Source organism: Lactuca sativa, chromosome 5, assembly GCF_002870075.4.
Source record: "Lactuca sativa cultivar Salinas chromosome 5, Lsat_Salinas_v11, whole genome shotgun sequence".
Lineage (NCBI taxonomy): Eukaryota > Viridiplantae > Streptophyta > Magnoliopsida > Asterales > Asteraceae > Lactuca > Lactuca sativa.
The window spans coordinates 353,674,204-353,694,635 of NC_056627.2; the positions used below are offsets into that span (position 1 = coordinate 353,674,204).

At 28.5% G+C, this 20,432-nt stretch overlaps 3 protein-coding genes across 3 annotated transcripts; 1 reads left to right on the forward strand and 2 right to left on the reverse strand.

Moving 5' to 3' along the window:
• Positions 1-6: 6 nt before the first annotated feature.
• Positions 7-870, reverse strand: LOC111900666 (FK506-binding protein 2-like). Its single transcript, XM_052764092.1, has 3 exons — positions 712-870; positions 557-603; positions 7-350 (listed from the first exon to the last, which is right to left on the reverse strand). Exons 1-3 carry the CDS (start codon positions 761-763, stop codon positions 177-179), a joined length of 273 nt encoding a protein of 90 aa, XP_052620052.1. The 5' UTR covers positions 764-870; the 3' UTR covers positions 7-176.
• Positions 871-3,366: 2,496 nt separating this feature from the next.
• On the reverse strand, positions 3,367-4,978 carry LOC111900656 (FK506-binding protein 2). Its single transcript, XM_023896538.3, has 6 exons — positions 4,745-4,978; positions 4,570-4,616; positions 4,221-4,283; positions 4,002-4,092; positions 3,806-3,910; positions 3,367-3,712 (listed from the first exon to the last, which is right to left on the reverse strand). Exons 1-6 carry the CDS (start codon positions 4,824-4,826, stop codon positions 3,621-3,623), a joined length of 480 nt encoding a protein of 159 aa, XP_023752306.2. The 5' UTR covers positions 4,827-4,978; the 3' UTR covers positions 3,367-3,620.
• Positions 4,979-9,217: 4,239 nt separating this feature from the next.
• On the forward strand, positions 9,218-12,644 carry LOC111900667 (uncharacterized). Its single transcript, XM_052763919.1, has 6 exons — positions 9,218-9,858; positions 9,977-10,050; positions 10,194-10,341; positions 10,495-10,635; positions 10,813-11,411; positions 11,539-12,644. The coding sequence occupies exons 1-6, from the start codon at positions 9,218-9,220 to the stop codon at positions 12,642-12,644; spliced, it is 2,709 nt and encodes a 902-aa protein (XP_052619879.1).
• Positions 12,645-20,432: the final 7,788 nt, after the last annotated feature.

Below are 20,432 nucleotides of genomic sequence, written 5' to 3' on the forward strand. Positions count from 1 at the left end.
AATCAACAACAGATCCATCAGTAAGTTTTCCCTGCAAAATAAGCCAAACCATATATTAATGCATGATGTAGCATGAGAAAGACAACAAAAATGAAACAAGATCTTGATATTTTGATGTATATAAGACTGGATTTTATAACATGCAAATCTGCTAGCAAAATTCATTTAGGGTTTATTTAACAAGTTTGTGGAAAGCGGTGACAGAATAACATAACAAATATTACAACGAGAGAAAGACAACAAAAATGAAAATTAGAAAAAACAAGAATTGGATTAAATCGTCTCACACGATAATGGATTTTGATTGTATCACCATTTTGTGTCTTCACTTCACAAGATGCTGGCTTATACTGCAACAATAATAGATCCAATTAATGTCCAGAAACAAAAGAAAGAATGTTAAATTCCTAGAAACGTTCATTTTAAAAGAGTAACCTAATCACAAAATGACACAATTCAACTAACAAAACTACTAAAATTGCTCAACATAATCGACACGCATTCAACAAACTGATGAGGAACAACAGTTATAGAATATAAAAACCCGTGGATTTACCTCGACGTTGATCTGTAACTCAGTCACGTCTCCGGATTTCGCAGAAACTGTATGATTTGTAGGGAATACATCGAATCGTACGTCGTTTCATTTAAAATACGAAATTTAGAAAAATGCGAAATATAATTAAGTTGATTAAATTTCGATTTACTTACGTAATCTAGCTGCAATTAGTAGTAGAATCAATATGGAACGCCACTTCTCCATTAATTTCTGTGAAAAGGCAATTTTCTTTTATGAATTCCCACGAATGCATTACAATAAATACTGATGAACTCCATTAGTAGCTAAACATTAGGAGCAAGATAACAATAAATGAAACTATATATGTTGATACGTTGACCTAATTAAAAGGAGATCTGGAGAAATAAAAACATGCATCATAAATTTGGACTTATTCTTCATGGATTGCAGATTACCGTAGGTATCACGTGTCATTAGTATTACCCACTGGATCCGATTTCTAGTCTTCCAAACGGGTTGGACGACGCTTAATTCTTACAGGCCTATCTACTTTTGTGGGCTTAATGCCTGAATGGTTGGGCTGATAACACTTTGTTCAGCTTGAATTTCTAGAATTTACAATATGTTTATGCAACGTGTTCATTTTATTTGTTTACCGGTAAACCAAATAATATTTTATAATTAATGCTATTTTAATTGCAGAAAATGTAAACATAAATATCGCTACCTTAATTACAATTTTGTAATTAAAGCAAAGCAAATACAGTAAAAGTCTCAAGTTTTACACATATAGTTGGCAAAAATTCTATATTTTTTTTTATTGGTAAAAACCATAAGTTTTTAGAAAACCTTTTATTTTTAACCTTTTATCCGGTCATTAACCGGCATCTCTATTTTCTAAAAAAAATTGAAAGGCTTTAGGAAAACTTATGATTTTACCAACAAAAAAAGTTAGGGTTTTATCAACCAAGCATGTAAATCTTAAGACTGTTTTATATAAAATATCAAAAGAGTCTTAATTTTTCACGTTTTGTTGGCAAAAACATTATTATTATTATTATTATTATTATTTTATAAAACCATAAGTTTCAATAAACCTTTTATTTTAAAAAATGAACGATCTTCCAAAACTTATCGTTTTTACCAAAAAAAAAAAGTTAGGATTTTTGCTAACTATATATGTAAAACTTGAGACAATGCATATAAATAAACGCCACTTTTTATAGTGGCATTTATACATTACATTTTATATATATATATATATATATATATATATATATATATATATATATATATATATATATATATATATATATATATATATATATATATATATATATATATATATTAATTACAAAAACGTCATTAAAGTAAACCAAATTATATATAATGAGATATATCAATTATCGGGTAAAACCCGGTAAATATATTTTTGTTCAAAAATAAAAATTTTGACCTTTTTTTTTTTTGCCCGATATGTAAATTGCTTCAATAAAATCAATAAATATGGTCTAAATTCCGGACAACTATGACCCGGTAAAAAAATAATATTTTAAGTAAATTACTTATAAATATATAATAAATAAATAATTAAATAACTACATTTTCTTTCATTTAATCGGTTATTTACCTACGGAATTCGCTCATAAATTATTGTAAACATTTGTATCATACTTTCTAGCCGATTTTAGTGGTCAAAGTGTCAATGATTTTTCTTAAAAAAAAAACAAAAAAAAGCTATAGCTTCCGTGTTGAATGTATCAAGGCATCTACTTTAATAAATAAATGTTTTTTTTTTACATATTAAACTTTTATTCAATTTGTCAAATATCATTTTTTTGTTATTTTGAATTAATTTTTTTCACATGTCATTTTATAGGTTTTTTTATTTTATAAAATTTTACATAATATTTTAATGTAACAACTACAATAAATGTAGTAATCAATTGATATCAATTTCATTAATGGACATACATTCTAATTTCAAAATTTCCAAATTAAAGCTAATTAATTTCTTTTATTTATTTATTTAAATTATTTGTTTAAATTTAAAAGATAAAAAACCATTTTAATTTTAAAAATTCATTATATTTCTTATTTTCTTATAAATTTAAAGTTCTTAAATATTTAGACTTTTTATATATAATTTTTTTTAATTAACCTATGTAATACATGAGTCTCGCAACTAGTACAATATATAGTAATATGAAAAAGCGAACAAGGATGACGAATCCACAATTAAAATGACCGCAATGTCAAGACTAAGTTATGGCGAGTCTTAGCGAGTAACGGCATTTTTCAAGGCGTGACATTTTATATATATTAAAAAAGATAAATCATAGAATTATAGAATTATATCAAATATATCAAGTTTTTAAAAATGATATATTATCATTTAATATAAAAAAAAATTAACAAATACTCAATTGTTTTACACCCGATAAATAAATAAATAAATAAGTAATTAAATAAAAATCCAACGCCATAATGCGACAATGCACACATTTTCACGTTATTTGGACGTCATCCCTAACAAATCCGTCTTTGACATTTTCATAACTGTTAGACCACGCCTCACACGCCATGAAACGTCTTAAAGAACCATGGTTAAAAGTAACATGTGTCCAACTTTGAGGTTACAAAATAAACTTGTATTCTTTTTGTTACTTTTAAGGTTTTAATTTGATTTTTGACCTCTCATTTTGTTTTATTTTTACCTTTCATATTATGTTATCTTTTTTGAAGAGTTAATATTGGACTACGTATATATATCTTGCTTCAGTGCATTTCAAATTCTAGTGACTTATCAAAGACAGTTTCTTGGAACCGAAAAGAAAAACTCGATCTAGCACAAAACGTATAGAAGTAGCATAATTGATCAAATCTCAATCTGATGGAGTATTTCCAATTCTCACATCCACTGATGATTCATGGAAGCTAATTAATTACCTCTTTTCTAAGAAATAATTCATATGTTAAATATAATCTTACAAACAAGTGGTAAAATTATGGTTACAAAACAAATCCGAATGATGAATTTTACTTGAAATTGATGAAACTGATTGCTCTCCTTGTAAATTACTCACTGGGATTATCATAGCTATAGCTCACTGTTGTCGTCTCCTCCAACTCCAGCTGCTCCTTTTCCATTAACTGCAATAAGCTCTGTGTCGAATATAAGTGTGGCCCCACCTGTCACAATATTCATCACAATATTTATTTTTATTCTTCTATAGCCAATAATAACCAAAAATATAAAACTAGAGAAGAAATAATTTTAATTACCTGGGATCTTAGGTGGTGAACCTCTGTCTCCATAACCCATTTTCGCAGGTATCTTCAGCTTACGCTTCTCTCCAACACACATTCCCAATAGCCCCTGATCCCATCCTGCAAACATAAATTTGTTAAGGTATTACAGCAGTAACCATGGTGGTGGTGGTGATGGGTGGTGGTGGATGGTGGTCAATGGGGTTTGTACCTTTTATGACTTGACCACTGCCAAGCTCAAAGTCAAATGGGGTTCCCCTTTCAAAGCTTGAATCAAAAACACTGCCATCAGTAAGTTTTCCCTGCAAGAAGAGTCTATATTTACCAATTGTTTGCTGATTTAGAAATTAGAATGAAACAAGATCCTTCAATCACAAGATTTCATCTTATGAGGCAAAAAAGAAGAAAAAAAATGGTACAAATTTCTTACCCGATAATGAACTTTGATTTTATCACCTTTGTGTGCCTGTATCTCACAAGATGCTGGCCTATGCTGCAACAATATGCAACGCATTAACATTCAAATGATTTCACGACTACAGATCTATTTCAATCACTCGCTCGATCAATTAGGGATCTGACATCCTGCTCTAACTAAAAGAGTAACGTAATCATAAATAATCAAGCGAAATCATGTTCAACTAATAAAACTAGTCAAACTTTTCAGCGTAATCATAAATTTCAAAACAAAATTCATGATCAATTTTAACTAATCACACCGATTCAAACAGTACACGCGCAAAACAAATTAACGAATAACAGCAAATTGGAAAATTTACCTTGACTCCGATCTGCAACTCCGTTACATCTCCGGACTTTGCTGAAACTGCGATTTTTGTCGGAACACATCAAATCGTCGTTTGATTTACTCAAACCATATAAAATTTCTTACAAACGAAAACTTTGAATAAAAAATATAAATAGATAACTTCACTCAATTTCGATTACACTTACCTAATGTAGCTGCAATTAGTAGAACCAATATGGAGATCCCCGTAATTGCAGAAATTTGAATCACATTCGCTAATTTCTTCATGACTGTAGTGAAAAGGTTTGTTTGACTCGACCGTGAATATCTTTGTTGCTAGATGATTCAAGGTGTGACGAGCATCACCCAATCATAACTCGCCACGTCATAGCAAACCCTAGAATTTAGTTGGCCGGATACGGCGACGTATACGACGGAGCAGTTGTCTTTATGATAGGTAATAATTAGTTATATGAATCGAGTTCTAATTCTGTTCGGTTTATAAAATGTTGAATTTTTTATTGGATTATTAATGAATCTAGGTTAAAAATTAAACCGATTTCATTAATTAAATAACTAAATATAAAATCTATTACATGTTTTCATTTAAAAGAAAAATAAAATATGAAATTTTAAATATTTGAAAATTTTGAATTTAAGAAAAAATTAAAAAAATATCGAATTATTAAAATTAAAGTGTTTTTTTCTTTTAAATTAAAAAAATAGATAAATAAACAAATAAAAACTAATGTGATTTTAATTTCAAAATTTTAAAATTAAAAGGACAGTCAATTAATGAAATTGTTATACATTTATCATTACATTTATTATAATTAGAGAAATTAAATATCCTCCTACTTTTGTTCCTATAAATCCTCCTACTCAAGATATTAAGGCCTATTTTGTTGATTTCAAACCTCTTCAAAAAAAATATACTAAATAATAAAAACATTTGTAGTACATAATTGTATTATTTGGGCTGACGTTGTTAAATTACCTGTATACGCGTGGACACCTTCAACTTTTAACAAGGTTGATTTAACATGTGGATACCCTCTGTCTGTTTGTATATTATGATGAAAATTGTCCTGCAGGTATAAGTAGAATATGCATAACAACAAACTGTATGGAAAAATTGTAAAACCAAACTCAAAGTTCATGGGGAGATTTACATGGAAATGTATTGGAAGTTTCAAATTGGATCCCATCAAATTGCATCCAAATGATTAGGAAATAAGTGTTGGTAGTTTTGATTCTGAACATGTAAGATGAGAGGAGGGTTAGTTTTTATTTTAAACATGATCAACTTAAACCTACAAAACATAATTTTAATCAAAACGATTCTAATATTAGTGATTAACAAATTCATTCCAATCCTCCAGAAATTTTTGCAAAATATTAATGTCGGTATGTTGCATAGTGTTAATCAGAATCAATAATTAACAGATTACCGACTAATTCATAAAAATAAAGACAATCCGTATCTGATATCAAACAAAAAACACGTATATCATCCGTAATCACATCAGAACCTTATCATTATCCACCTTAAAATGGGATTACAATAGCGGGAACTTTGAAATCCGAAAATGGAATTACACTAGCGGGAACTAAAAATTTTCAGCGAGTTAATCGGGATTATTTTTCCACATACATAAACAAGTCTCATGATTAAAGGATTGAATAATGAGAACTTATTCCTCCCGATTTAAAGCAAATTGCTTCTTCATCAAAAAAAAAACCCTAATATTTACCTATTGAAATCGCATACTTAGAAGGCTTTCATCGGTTTAATATTAGCAAAAATTTCACCGATTTCATTATTTAACCAAATCAAATCGATCCTCTGGAAATCATTTTTCTTCGGAATCTGCACAACTTCCTCAGTCGTCTCAAGGTATCTTCCTTTTCTGTATTCTTTTTTACATCGTATGCTATCCCGTTTTTTGGTTGATACCAAGAAAATAGTTTGTATTTACACCCTCTACTTTAATATAATACCAACTGATTCATCCTAATTTCGCATATAACAAAATGGTTTGTTTGTTTCTTTAATTCATTATAAAGAATTACGTAATAAATGTTATATGTGAAAAACTATTTAGTCATCATCATATTTTAAAATAAAACATTTAAAAATTGTTAGAACTCAATCTAAATAACCCCCTCCATATTTGAGATATTTAGGAATAAAAAAAAAACTAACACAATTTATTAGAGATATTTTTCAATCTAAACTACATTATTTTGAAACGTTTTTTATTTAACATTATATTAGATTTAATATAACTTTTATTTAGTAATCTAATTTAATTTTTGGTTGTTTTTTTTAATTATATATATATTTTTTTGCAAACCACTTGGTCCCGAAATGGGCATTATAACCATATTTACTATTCGTTTAACCGGTACAAAATTTTGACCCGTTATTATAGTTATTCTATAAAGACTCTTTAACCTGTTCCCGACCCGATTTATTTGCTATTTCATTATTAATCAATTTATGTATTCAAGTTTATACAGATTACATGACCTACTAATTGTCTTTAATTTGAAAATATTAATTTTCTTTTTAACCGTATTCTATTATTGTCATTACATACCAAACAAGGACATAAATGCAACAGACGCCAGGAAGAAAAGGAAAAACAGAAAATTATATTTGGATAACAGAAAATCCAAAAAACAACATACCATATCATCGTATCTTCGTACACCAACTGCACATGTTATTCATTGTGTCCAATCCGGTAATTTTTCTAATTTTTTTTTGCAATGATTATATGTTTTATTTATTTATTTTAAATATTTTATTAATTAATATTTCAAAAATAAATTTAACTTTATATCAAAAAATATGTCTTTAAATTGTTTTCTACTATTTTACAGGTACAAATAATACTACACAATCTATAATAGCTAAAGAGAGGAGAAAAATCAGAAAACTATATTTGGATAATAGAAAATCCAAAATATTACCTACCATATCAACCCATCAAAATTCATCCATTACACATGCTTCTTACATGTGGAATAACGGTATTTATATTTGTTTATTTTTAATTTTATTTTTTAATATAAAAGTTATATAAAATTTGCATAACTCTTTAATTTTTAGTTTTTTTTTAATTAATATTAATTCTATTGTTAGTAACATTTTTTTCTCATTATATAACAGATGTCTACACTCATGGCCGTAAATTAATATCTACAGATAACTATACAAATGTTAGCTTACACAAGGAAAATATAAACCCAGTCAAATCAATTGTATACCAACATACAATTATTAATCCACATTCGACAAATATTAATGTTACAACACCCTTTTCAACAATCTCAAATGGTATGTATTTCTATATACACAAATATAAACATATATATGTTTCACATTTATATAAGTGACAATTTCTAACATTATAATTTGTATTTTAATTTTTTTCAAGCAATTATATTTTCAACAATAATGTCCAAACACCAGTATCTTCTAATATAAATGCTACAACTCCATTTTCTAACATTTCAAATGGTACGTACTTCTAAATACACCAATTTAAATATATATATGCTTGACTTCTATATAAATCATACAAATTGCTAACGTTGAAATTTGTATTTTTTTTATCAGGCAGTTATATATTAAATAATAACCTTCAAACACCACTATCTATTAACAAAGAAAATTATGTGTTTGGTAATGCCACGACATCCGGCAATTGTTCGTCAATAAACCAAAATTCTTCGTCAATTAAGTTACCACGAGGAAAACATCAATTAAAAAGGAAGACTTCATCTATATCCGCTATACCTATGTTTGACTTGACATTAGATGAAGAAAATATTGATGATCATATTATTGAAGATATTTTCCGCGGTATATCCAAAAGTGATGATAATTATAAAACTTTTAATATTATTAAACTATATTTTATAATTTACTTTTTTATTATTTTTAAAATTATTTGCATTCAACAGATTACTTGGATCATGGAGACCAGATTGTTATATGTCAGATTTGTCATGCAAAATTATGGAAAGCTGAATCGATTAGAGGGCAAAAAAAAAAGGCAATACATCTTATTCCCTTTGTTGCGGTTACGGCAAAGTTGAGCTACCATCCTTAAAAGAGGCTTCGTCATTATACCGAAATATGTATAGATCGGTAGATTCAAAAAGCAAACACTCCATGAAAAACATTCGATGTTACAATTCAATGTTTTCATTCACATCGATGGGAGCCAAAGTTGATTCATCCATCAACAAAGGCAACGCACCATACATATTCAGACTCAGTGGTCAAAATTATCATAGTATGGGAAGTCTTTTACCTACACCTGGTTCAAGTCCGAAATTCCGTCAGTTATATATATATATATATATATATATATATATATATATATATATATATATATATATATATATATATATATATATATATATATGATACGGAGAACGAGATATCAAATAGATCGACAAGTATTGGGTATATTTTTACAATTAACTTTAATAAATCAGTTCAATTCATTGATTTGTTTTACTAACATTAAATAATTGTTTATAATGTTTTCAGTAGACCAACAAGCACTTCTACATCAACTTCAACAGCATATGATGTCCAGATTATAGAATTTTTGAAGGATATGTTAGATTCAAATAATGCGTTGGTCAAGTCTTATAGGATGGTAAGAGACACTCTTCATGAAAATCCTTGTGCTAATTTGAAGTTAAGATTAATTGGAAAAAAAGAACAAGATGGAAGGACGTATAACTTACCAAGTTCTTCTGAGGTTGCCGCTTTAGTTGTTGGTGACATTTGTGATTCAATTGAAAAAAGAGATATTGTTGTTCAAACTTCATCAGGATTATTACAACGAATCAGTGAATTACATCCTTCTTACCTTGCTCTTCAGTATCCATTACTATTTTCATATGGTGATGATGGTTACAGAGTTGACATCCTTCATAGAGGTATTTCATCTTCAACTAATAGCAAGCGGTCGACCTGTACAATGAGAGAATTTTTCGCTTACAGAATTCAAGATAGGGATCAATCGTTCTCACTGATTCTTAATGCAAAAAGGTTGTTCCAACAATTTTTGGTTGATGGTTATACCATGATTGAAAGTGAGAGACTATTTTTCATACGTAACCAACAAAAAATTCTTAGATGTGAGTCTTATGAGAAATTGCGTAATCAACAAGCACTTGGGATTACAGATATTTCTAATGTCGGGCAACGTGTGATCTTACCTTCTTCATTTACCAGTGGTGCACACTATATGATGCAAAACTATTTGGATGCCATGTCACTCTCTAAATGGTTTGTATATCCTGATTTTTTTCATAACCTTTACGTTTAATCCAAAATGGTCAGAAGTTCAAAGGTTTCTTAAGGACACTCCACTTCATCTAGAAGATAGACCGGATATATTATGTAGGTTATTTAAGATCAAGTTGGATGCGTTTATTAAAGATGTAAGGGAAAATGAAGTTTTTGGCAAGGTTCAAGCAGGTATTTAAATGTATAGTTTAATGTATAAATTTAAATATAATAATTTATATTTTCATAAACATATATAAATTTATAGTTTAACCTATAAATTTAAACAAATTTTAGTTGCTAACTTGTATTTTATTTGTATATTTTGCATGCAGTTGTTTATACGATTGAATTTCAAAAAAGATGTTTGCCTCATAGTCATATATGTCTGTTTATGCATGCTGACTGCAAGGTTCCTACAGTTGAATATATCGATCCTATTATTTCTGTTGAGATTCCAAATATCAATGATGATCCAGAATTGTATTCACTTGTCAAGGAGTTCATGATTCACGGTCCATGTGGAGCTGAAAATTTGAATTGCCCATGCATGGTTGACAGAAAGTGTTCTAAAAACTTTCCAAAGCTATTTTGTAATCACACTTCAGTTGATTCAAATGGTTTTCCCTTATATAGGAGAAGAGACGATGGGCATTTTGTTGAAAAATCTGGTGTTCAATTAGATAACAGAAATGTTGTTCCATACAACAAATATCTATTGAAAAGATATCAAGCACACATTAATGTTGAATGGTGCAATCAAGGATCTTCCATAAAGTATTTGTTTAAATATATAAATAAGGGTCCTGATAGAGCTACTGTTTCTATGGAGCGAACCAATAATGATTCTGATAACAACGATGTAGTGGATGAAATCAAAGAATACTATGATTGTATATATATTTCTGCATGTGAAGCATCATGGTAGATTTTTCAATTCGATGTTCATTATAGGCATCCTACTGTGATTAGACTAACTTTTCATCTTCCTGATCAACAACAAGTTGTATATGAGGCAGACGATGACATTGAAGATGTTCTTGATCGCACTTCAAATGCTTCTTCAATGTTCACATTTTGGATGAAGTGTAATGAAATCAATAAAGAAGCACGAAAACTTACATATATTGAATTTCCTACAAAGTTTGTTTGGAAACGTAAAGGTCTGTTTTGGAAGCCAAGGAAAGTTGGATATGCGATTGGTAGAATTCACTCGGTTTCACCTAAACTTGGAGAAGCATATTTCTTAAGAATTCTTTTAAATAAAGTGAAAGGTCCTAAATCATTTGATGAAATTCGCACAGTCAATGGTCAACTATGTTCATCTTTTAAAGATGCGTGTTATAATCTTGGCCTTTTAGATGATGACAAAGAATTTATTGATGCAATTAAGGAAGCAAGTCTTTCTGGATCTGGTTTTTATCTACGGTTCTTATTTGCTACCATGCTATTGTCCAACAGTTTGTGTAATCCAGAGATTGTTTGGCAAAACACATGGGAATATCTGTCAGATGGAATTCTGTACTATCAACAACAAAGATTAAAGTCTCCAGGTAATCCAAATTTTCTCATTATTATTAAAAGACTATAATACAAAATTTTAGCATAATTTCAATTATATTTTACGTTTTAATCAATTTGTTTTTTATACGTTCTGATTCGTATATTATTTTACCTTAGGTTTATCATTAAACGAAGATCAAATTAAAAACTTGACTTTGTTTGAGATAGAACAAATCTTACTTCGTAACAATTCCAGCCTTAAAGATTATGGAAAGATGCCTTACCCAGATGTTGAGTCTGTTTCATCTTCAAACAATCGTCTTATTACCGAGGAGCTAGATTATGATATACCAACTTTAAAGAACGAATTTGATCGGCTGTTTGTTAAATTAACAAATGAGCAACGGGACATTTTTCTAGATATCATGGATGCAGTTAAACATAATAAGGGAGGTGTATTCTTTGTTTATGGTTATGGTGGAACTGGTAAGACATTTCTTTGGAAGACAATTTCTACAACAATTAGAGCTCAAGGTCAGATTGTTTTAAATGTTGCTTCAAGCGGGATAACTTCATTATTATTGACTGGAGGCAGGACAACACACTCTCGGTTTAGAATTCCCATAAATCTTACTGAGGATTCTTATTGTAGAATAAATCCAAAAAGTGATCTTGCAAGTTTAGTAAGAAAAACCTCATTGATCATTTGGGATGAAGCACCCATGGTACACAAACATGCATTTGAAGTTTTAGATCGAACTCTGAAGGATATATTAAAGTGTGTCAATCCTACGAATTCAAATATTCCATTTGGAGGGAAAGTGATTGTTTTTGGAGGTGATTTCAGACAAATTCTACCTGTTGTTCCAGGTGGCAGTAGACAAAACATTGTTAATGCCTCCTTAAGTTCTTCCTATTTATGGCAACAATGCAAAGTTCATAAATTAACAAAAAACATGAGGTTAACTGTTGGAAGCGATCCGTCTGCTATTGAAAAAATAAGGGATTTTGCAGATTGGCTTTTGGACATAGGAGAAGGTAATCTTGGTGGTCCGAATGACGGTGAAGCAATTGTCGATATTCCACGAGATATTGTTATTACTAATCCACATGATCCTATAAGTTCATTAATCAGTTTTGTATATCCTTCTTTACTGGATAACTTCAACATTGCTGATTATTTTCAAGAAAGAGCAATACTAGCTCCCAAGAATGAAGTTGTCCAAGAAATAAATGATCGTTTGCTGTCATTGTTTCCAGTAGAAAAAAAAAAGAATACTTAAGTTCAGATAGCCTATGCCAATCCGAGTTTGTTCATGATGAGTTTGATGCAAATTTATACTCACCTGATGTTTTAAATGGTTTTAAAGTCTCAGGTCTTCCAAACCATAAGCTCATTTTAAAAGTCGGTGTTCCAGTTATGTTATTGAGAAACATTGATCAAAAAAATGGTTTATGTAATGGGACAAGCCTACAGGTTAAATCTTTGGGCAATCGTGTTATTGAGGTAGTTATCTTATCTGGAACTAATATTGGAAACCGGACTTTTATTCCAAGAATGTCTTTAACTCCTTCTGAAGACAAGATCCCATTCAAATTCCAAAGAAGACAATTTCCATTGGTTGTGTGTTTTGCAATGACAATTAATAAAAGTTAAGGACAGTCTTTATCGAAGGTTGGTTTGTTTCTCAAAGAGCCTGTTTTCACACATGGTCAATTGTATGTTGCTTTATCTAGAGTTCAAAGCAGAGAAGGATTAAAATTGTTGATTTTAGATAACGATGGTAGACTAACAAATAAAACATCTAATGTTGTGTATAAAGAAGTTTTTAGAAATTTGTAACTAAAACTTTCTACAATTTTATTATTTATCTAAATTTGAGTATTTGTTTTACTTATATTTAATTTTCGTTTTATAATATTATAATTTTTTTGCATATCTACGAATAAAGAATCCCAATTGCATATTCAAACAACTATCAGTTCGTAATTTCAACCAATAATTATGTTACCATAATATTGCAAAACATATAAACTTTTGAATTACTAAATATTTTATTATTAATCCTCAATAAATAAGTTTCATTTTAATTAATTTTTTTTTTAATTTCTAACCCGTGCTGCCCACGGGTTATAACCTAGTTAGTTATATGAATCGAGTTCTAATTCTGTTCGGTTTATAAAATGTTGAATTTTTTATTGGATTATTAATGAATCTAGGTTAAAAATTAAGCCGATTTCATTAATTAAATAACTAAATATAAAATCTATGTATTACATGTTTTCATTTAAAAGAAAAATAAAATATGAAATTTTAAATATTTGAAAATTTTGAATTTAAGAAAAAATTAAAAAAATATCGAATTATTAAAATTAAAGTGTTTTTTTCTTTTAAATTAAAAAAATAGATAAATAAACAAATAAAAACTAATGTGATTTTAATTTCAAAATTTTAAAATTAGAAGGACAATCAATTAATGAAATTGTTATACATTTATCATTACATTTATTATAATTAGAGAAATTAAATATCCTCCTACTTTTGATCCTACAAATCCTCCTACTCAATTAAATGATGACATGTGTCATTTTATTATATTAAAATATCATTAAATAAACATTAAATGTAACACATTTCATCATTTAATTAGGTAGGAAGATTTGTAGGAACAAAAAGTAGGAGGATATTTAATTTCTCTTACAATTATTACACGTAAGTATTTTGTAAAATTTGATAAAAAAAAATAAAAAATAAAAAACCACAAAATGCAATGTGAAAAAAATTAATTAAAAATAACTATAAAATAACATATGATCAAATCAATAAGAATATGACATGTAATAAAAACATTTTCATTTATTAGAATAGATAATCAGATTTTAATCATTTTATAAATATCTCATCATTTAGGCTATGTTTGGCGTACTAGCTGAAAAACTAACTGTTAGCTGAAAAGCTAGTTGATAGCTGAAAAACTAGTTGTTAAATAAAAAGGTAGTTGATAGTTGAAAAGCTAGCTGATAAAAAATAACGTTTTGTAAAACTAGCTGAAATATATAAAATTACATAAAATGACATGTAAGAATATATGTTTCTATAATTAATTAAGGGGTGTATTTGGAAAATTTTAAAAAAGCTCTTAAAAAGCTAGTCTTAGTAGTTTTTCAAAAAGCTAGCTTATAAGCTAATTTTTGGCTTACCAAACACGATAACATAAAAAAGCTCAAAAAATAAGCTAGCTTATCAGCTAGCTGTGGGCGCGCCAAACATAGCCTTAAGGTGTGTTTGGCAAAAGTAGTTGTTAGCTGGAAGCGGGTAGCAGTTAGCTGATAGCGGGTAACTGGTAGTGTGTAGCGGTTGGTGGTAGCGGGAAGCTGCAACTTTTATTTCTTATATGAATGTTTGACAAAAGTAGCTGGAAGCTTTTGAAATATATAAAATTACATAAAAGGATAATTTATTAAAAACAAATAAATATATAAATATATTTTTAAGAGTAATTGTGGAAATTGATTTCAAAAGCTCGGGAGCGTTTTGTTAAACGCTACATGAAGTAGTTTTTAGAATTGGAGCGTTTTGTTAAAACTAACACTCCGTTCCCGAGTTCAACTTAACGAGAGAAAGGAAAGGAAATGAGTGGAAATGAGAAGAAAATAAAAGAAATTGGTGTTCCCGAGTTTCATTAAAGGATGGAAGTGGAGGGAAATGGGAGGATCACTTTCCCTCCTAACTTTCCTTCCGATTTGGGAGGATTTGGAAAGAAAGAACAAAATAATACATTTTCCTTCCACTTCTCTCCAACTCGGGAACACAACAGAAAATTTTATTTTTCTTTCCTTTCTCTTCTTTTCTTTCGTGACTTTCTTTTCTCTTCTTTTCTTTTCTTTTGTTAAACTCGGGAAGGAGGCATAAAAGCTAAACGTTCGTACTGCCAAACGAAACTTTTTGTTTAAACTAGAGCGTTTTACCAAAAGCCAAAAGCTAGAAGCTCCCAAACGCTTTTAAAAGCTCCATGCCAAAGAATTTTAATATAACTTAACATTTTAGCTTCAAAGAATATTTCAGGAACAACATTTTTTAGATGCACCGAGTATAAGTATTATGTACATAATTGAATTTTATACTATTAAAAAATGTCGAATCGTCGAATCGTGCCTTACACAATATAGTAAAAATAATAATTTATTATATCAAACGGTAAACTAATATGTTATATACATTTATAAAATTACATAAAAATATTATATAATTTTATTCAATTAGCCCTTTTTTGTTCCACCAACTGATGTTATTTTTCTTCTTTTATCAAAGGATTCAAGGTGGCCAAATAGAGAAGATTAAGCAACCAATCAAATGACAGTCGAACCAAAATAGATCATATATAAGATCGATCAAACAAGTCATGTAAATTAATTTTGACTTGTCAACTTAGTTTTATAAGATTTTTTATTTTCTAAAAAGCAAATATATAAAATACAATCTAAAAGTTATATTATTAAAACTATAATTCAACCTCTATAATAAACTTCATTTAGGGAAATTATAATTTACAAACATATCATTACAATCTAGATCACATTCACCTATTTAGCACATTTCATCTCAAAAACTAAACAGATTACAGAAAACACAACAAATCTAAACTATTACAAAAAGCAAAGTGCAGATTTTTTTTGAGAAAAAACAACCAGAATCGATGCAGTGTGGCTTTTCCCCAAAACCAACACTCAAATATTGAACCACACAGCTATAATATATATATATATATATATATATATATATATATATATATATATATATATATATATATATATATATATATATATATATATATATAGGTTCATGTGAGACGGCCTAATTTTGTGAAACCGTGAGACACATTTTTTTATTTTTTTTATATATTTTTTAATTAATTCAAGTTCCGAAAATAATATTTAAATTTTTTTTTTGGATTTTTCCATTTATTTTGCATTTTAAAATTATTTTTTAGAATATGTACAGTGTAATATTCTATTAGAATATTTCAAGTATTTTTTTAAAAAAAATGGATTTTTTTTATTTTTTTTAGTTAATTCAAGTTCCGAAAATAATATTTAAAAAAAGAATTTTTAGATTTTTCCATATATTTTGCATTTTAAAGTTATTTTTTAGAATATGTCAGTGTAATATTCTATTAGAATATTTCACGTATTTAAAAAAACGGGATTTTTATTTTTATTTTTTTATTATTTTTTATTTTATTTTTATTTTTTTTAGTTAATTCAGGTTCCAAAAATAATATTCAAAAAAAGAATTTTTGGATTTTTCCATTTATTTTGCATTTTAAAATTATTTTTAGATTTAGTCTCACGGTCTCACAAAATTAGAGTGGTCTCAAATGAACCTTAGACTATATATATATATATATATATATATATATATATATATATATATATATATATATATATATATATATATATGAAATGAAAGTTGGGAACAGTACTTGACCCCATGTATTCTTCATCAGGTTTACTTAATCAACCATGGTCACCACCTCCATCCCAGTTTTACCCGCTCAAAGATACGTGTCGTCTTCTACAAAAACATCGAGAAGAGTTCCACCGTTAATGAGTTGGCATACCACCCAAGTACACATGCTTTCCACCACCGCTACTACTCTCTTCTACATAACAGTCAGATGGAGAAGAAAACCATGAGCATTCAAAACTGATTAGGGAAAACGCATATGTTCAATTTGTAGCGTCTGTTTCTTTTTCTTCAAAAAATTCCCCACCGAGATGATGTTAAAAGTTCGTCTGGACTCTTCGATTACTGACTGTTTTTTTATATATTGCAGAAGAAGATACGAGGAGCGATGGTGTCAGATAGGGGTGAATGCAATACAGAGCATGATTGTTGACGACGCCTTCTTCCCCAAATCCTTATAGGGCATTTGATTCGTCATATTACCCTCGATCTTCTGCTCTCAATTCTCAGGTAACTCTCTCTCTATCTCTTTCTCTCTCTCACGTCGTCTGACCATTACCATCGGAACCAACAAATGCTAGCGTTATACCACACCATCATAAGGTAAAATTCGTCTGCTTCTGTGTGTGTGATCCGAAAGTAGGAACTAATTGAGTTAATTTCAGAACTGCACTCTCTAATACCTCATTTGAATCATTTCAAAATGTGTAATATAAATCGTCATAAATTGGTTGTGAAGAATATCCATTTATGTGTTCTTTGATACAAAGATGGTTGATTTGACCTTGTACTATGATTATTTCATGGTTAGATTAGATACAGGAACAAGAAAATTCCAACAATTGATTCTTTCTCCCATGGAAATATGTGGTATTGCAAGTTAGTTGTTAGGAATGTCTTAATCTTTGTTGCTCAATTGGAAACATAAGAGTCCTTAATAATTTTGTTCAACTATGAGTTTTTAGGGAAACTTGACTTTTTACTAATTTTGATTTTTCTAAATGGAAGAATACTCATCATCTGAGTCGGCTACATGTTGGTGGGGCTTGGGCAAGGTATCTTTATCAATTGAACTGAAAGATAACCTATAACCAAAACCAAAATGAAGTTGAATTTAAGAATTTGTTGGATTTTGGGAGTTCTTTTTCATGTAGGTATTTGTAGAAATTCAAATTTGTGCAATACATTAAACGCATTGTAGTTGTAAAGGCTAATGAAATTTCAAAATCATGAAGGAAAATCGGATGAAACACCTTCCTAACACAGAATTTCCAGCTACAACTTTAAAAGATCTGTCTAGTTGTTGCGTGTTAATTCGACTGAAATCGTTGAGAAATATATATTGATTGTTGCAGTTTTAAATCTTTTCATTTCACAAACCAATGAATCTTTGTTTTGTTTTTTTTTATTGTAGATGAACTTAAATACTGCCTTTCATGCATTTTTGGATCTGGTGGCTGATAATGTATTTTTTTTTATCTTCCAGTTTCAAGAAATAGATTAACAATAGATCTTCTATCTTTTATATATAGTACACATTGTTTAATTATTCATGCTTGCAGCTTATGGTTGCTATTGTTATGTATATGACCTCCCTATTTTTGGGCACTACCATGGCTTTTGACTATACTATCAATTGAAATTATTGGTAGAGAGGTAAAATGACCATTCATGCTTTGAAAGTGTTTGAAATTGAAAAAAATGTTCCAAAAATACAATCAGCAAATAACATACTTAATGTGTACAAGAAATTGAAAAAAAAAACTTTGTTTTTGTTTTTTTTCCCATCGATGATGCTTTAAAAACTCTATCAAACTTTATTAGGTTGTGCTTATGAAGAGGTATCACTGGTAAATGCCTTTCTTACACATCTCACTAAGGAAAAAATATGTTGTTAAGTTGTTTTTTGATTTTCATAAAATATAAAGTTTTTGACGGTTAATAGAAATGCATATGGGAATCTTGAAATAATAAAGTAAAGAACGCAATTTACCGAATTACCCCTGATTTATATGTAAAAGAATTTGATCATAAGCATATTGATCTGTATATATTTGATAACTGTGTGCTATATTTTTAAATAATATTGTAATAGAAATATATTATTAACTTAAAATTAAAAGGTAAAAACTATAATAATATATATTAACAAACAGAAAGGGGTTTCATTTCATAAGCAGCGAAACAAGGTCTATACCGATATTTTTATTCCAATGAAATCAACTATTTTATTTCTTAACTAAATTTTTTTATAACCAATACTTTAAGGGATGTTTAAATCTTAATAAATTCAACTTTATTAATTATCATATGTTTGTTTCACATAATGCATTTCAATTTAATGTTTTTGTTTGGTATGTATCTTTGTCAAATAATTTGGAATTTAAATAGTAAGAAGTATTGGTTTCTATTCTTTTAAATGAGTTTTCCAATATTGCATTGAAAGACAGAGATATCTTAGAAGGATAAAAGTATAAAAATCTGGTGATTTATTGGTTTTGGCGGCATAGCAAGGCTATTATCACTATTGAAGAGGTTTGGATTTCTTCCCTTCTTACACCTGCAATATTTTTTTTATTCTTTTCTAGCTTTTTTTTTTTTTTTTTTTTTTAATATTGTGGATGTTTCGATAGCTTAAAACGGAAATGGAAAAGCTAATGCATTCTTTTATGCAGATTATAAGAAAACTCTTGACTTTTCACTAGCCGATGGACAAAAATAAAATAGTTGTTGGGACAGGATGGATATGTCTTTAATGTTAAGTGTTATGTTCTTATCTAAAATGTATTTTACTTTCTTCGAGTCTATTCCTTTTTTTTGTATTAAAATTATGTTGTATGCCTTTGCTATGTAATTCATCTAACCCATGCAAAGCATGGACACCTACACTGGTTATATATTAATATCATTTTATGTTACCATGGATGTTCAAGATTTTTTTAGGTTATTATGGATGTTTAAAACTATGATTCTTTTTCTGTGAATCAAAATGTAGCATCATAATCAAGGTTCTAAAAAGTTTGTTATGACGCGTCATGGTTCCAAGGTTTTTATTTGTCGTCAAACTTTAACAAAATGTCGTCTTAAGTCATATATGTGTATAAAAATGAATAATAGTATAATATATATATATATATATATATATATATATATATATATATATATATATATATATATATATATATATACAAAACTGCCGACTTAAGTCACGTCTTACAAACGATGTAGTTCGTCACGGCTGGGAAAAGTTTGAGGTTTGACATTACCGCCAAATCACGTCTTACGTTATTTAGAACCTTGATCATAACTCATAATAGACCAAAAGTCGCACTATGATTGTGTTTGTTGATAAAGACTACGATTTCACCAAATTAAAATATTATGGCCTAAAAAATACAAAACAAAAATTGCTTAATGTTTTTGGCTAAGGCGTGTTGTATAAAGGGTTAATGCTAAAAAAATTATCAAAAAAATATTTTGTTTATGATCTCTTGCAGTTTTAAAACCACACCACAATAGAAAAACGTACTATTTCATTTTCAGTTTAAAACCAAATATAGACCCAATTAGGCTTACTTTTCAAACTTATATATTGCTAGACCCA

Excerpts from the sequence above, each read along its gene's own strand:
- LOC111900666 (XM_052764092.1), bottom strand. The coding sequence starts at position 763 with ATGGAGAAGTGGCGTTCCATATTGATTCTACTACTAATTGCAGCTAGA. Across the intron at positions 604-711 it reads ACTAATTGCAGCTAGATTAC|TTTCTGCGAAATCCGGAGAC; the intron begins GTAAGTAAATCG and ends CAAATCATACAG. Across the intron at positions 351-556 it reads AGTTACAGATCAACGTCGAG|TATAAGCCAGCATCTTGTGA; the intron begins GTAAATCCACGG and ends TTATTGTTGCAG.
- LOC111900656 (XM_023896538.3), bottom strand. The coding sequence starts at position 4,826 with ATGAAGAAATTAGCGAATGTGATTCAAATTTCTGCAATTACGGGGATC. Across the intron at positions 4,284-4,569 it reads AGTTGCAGATCGGAGTCAAG|CATAGGCCAGCATCTTGTGA; the intron begins GTAAATTTTCCA and ends ATATTGTTGCAG. Across the intron at positions 4,093-4,220 it reads AAATCAAAGTTCATTATCGG|GGAAAACTTACTGATGGCAG; the intron begins GTAAGAAATTTG and ends CTCTTCTTGCAG.
- LOC111900667 (XM_052763919.1), top strand. The coding sequence starts at position 9,218 with ATGGTAAGAGACACTCTTCATGAAAATCCTTGTGCTAATTTGAAGTTA. Across the intron at positions 9,859-9,976 it reads GCCATGTCACTCTCTAAATG|GTTATTTAAGATCAAGTTGG; the intron begins GTTTGTATATCC and ends TATATTATGTAG. Across the intron at positions 10,051-10,193 it reads TTTTGGCAAGGTTCAAGCAG|TTGTTTATACGATTGAATTT; the intron begins GTATTTAAATGT and ends TTTTGCATGCAG.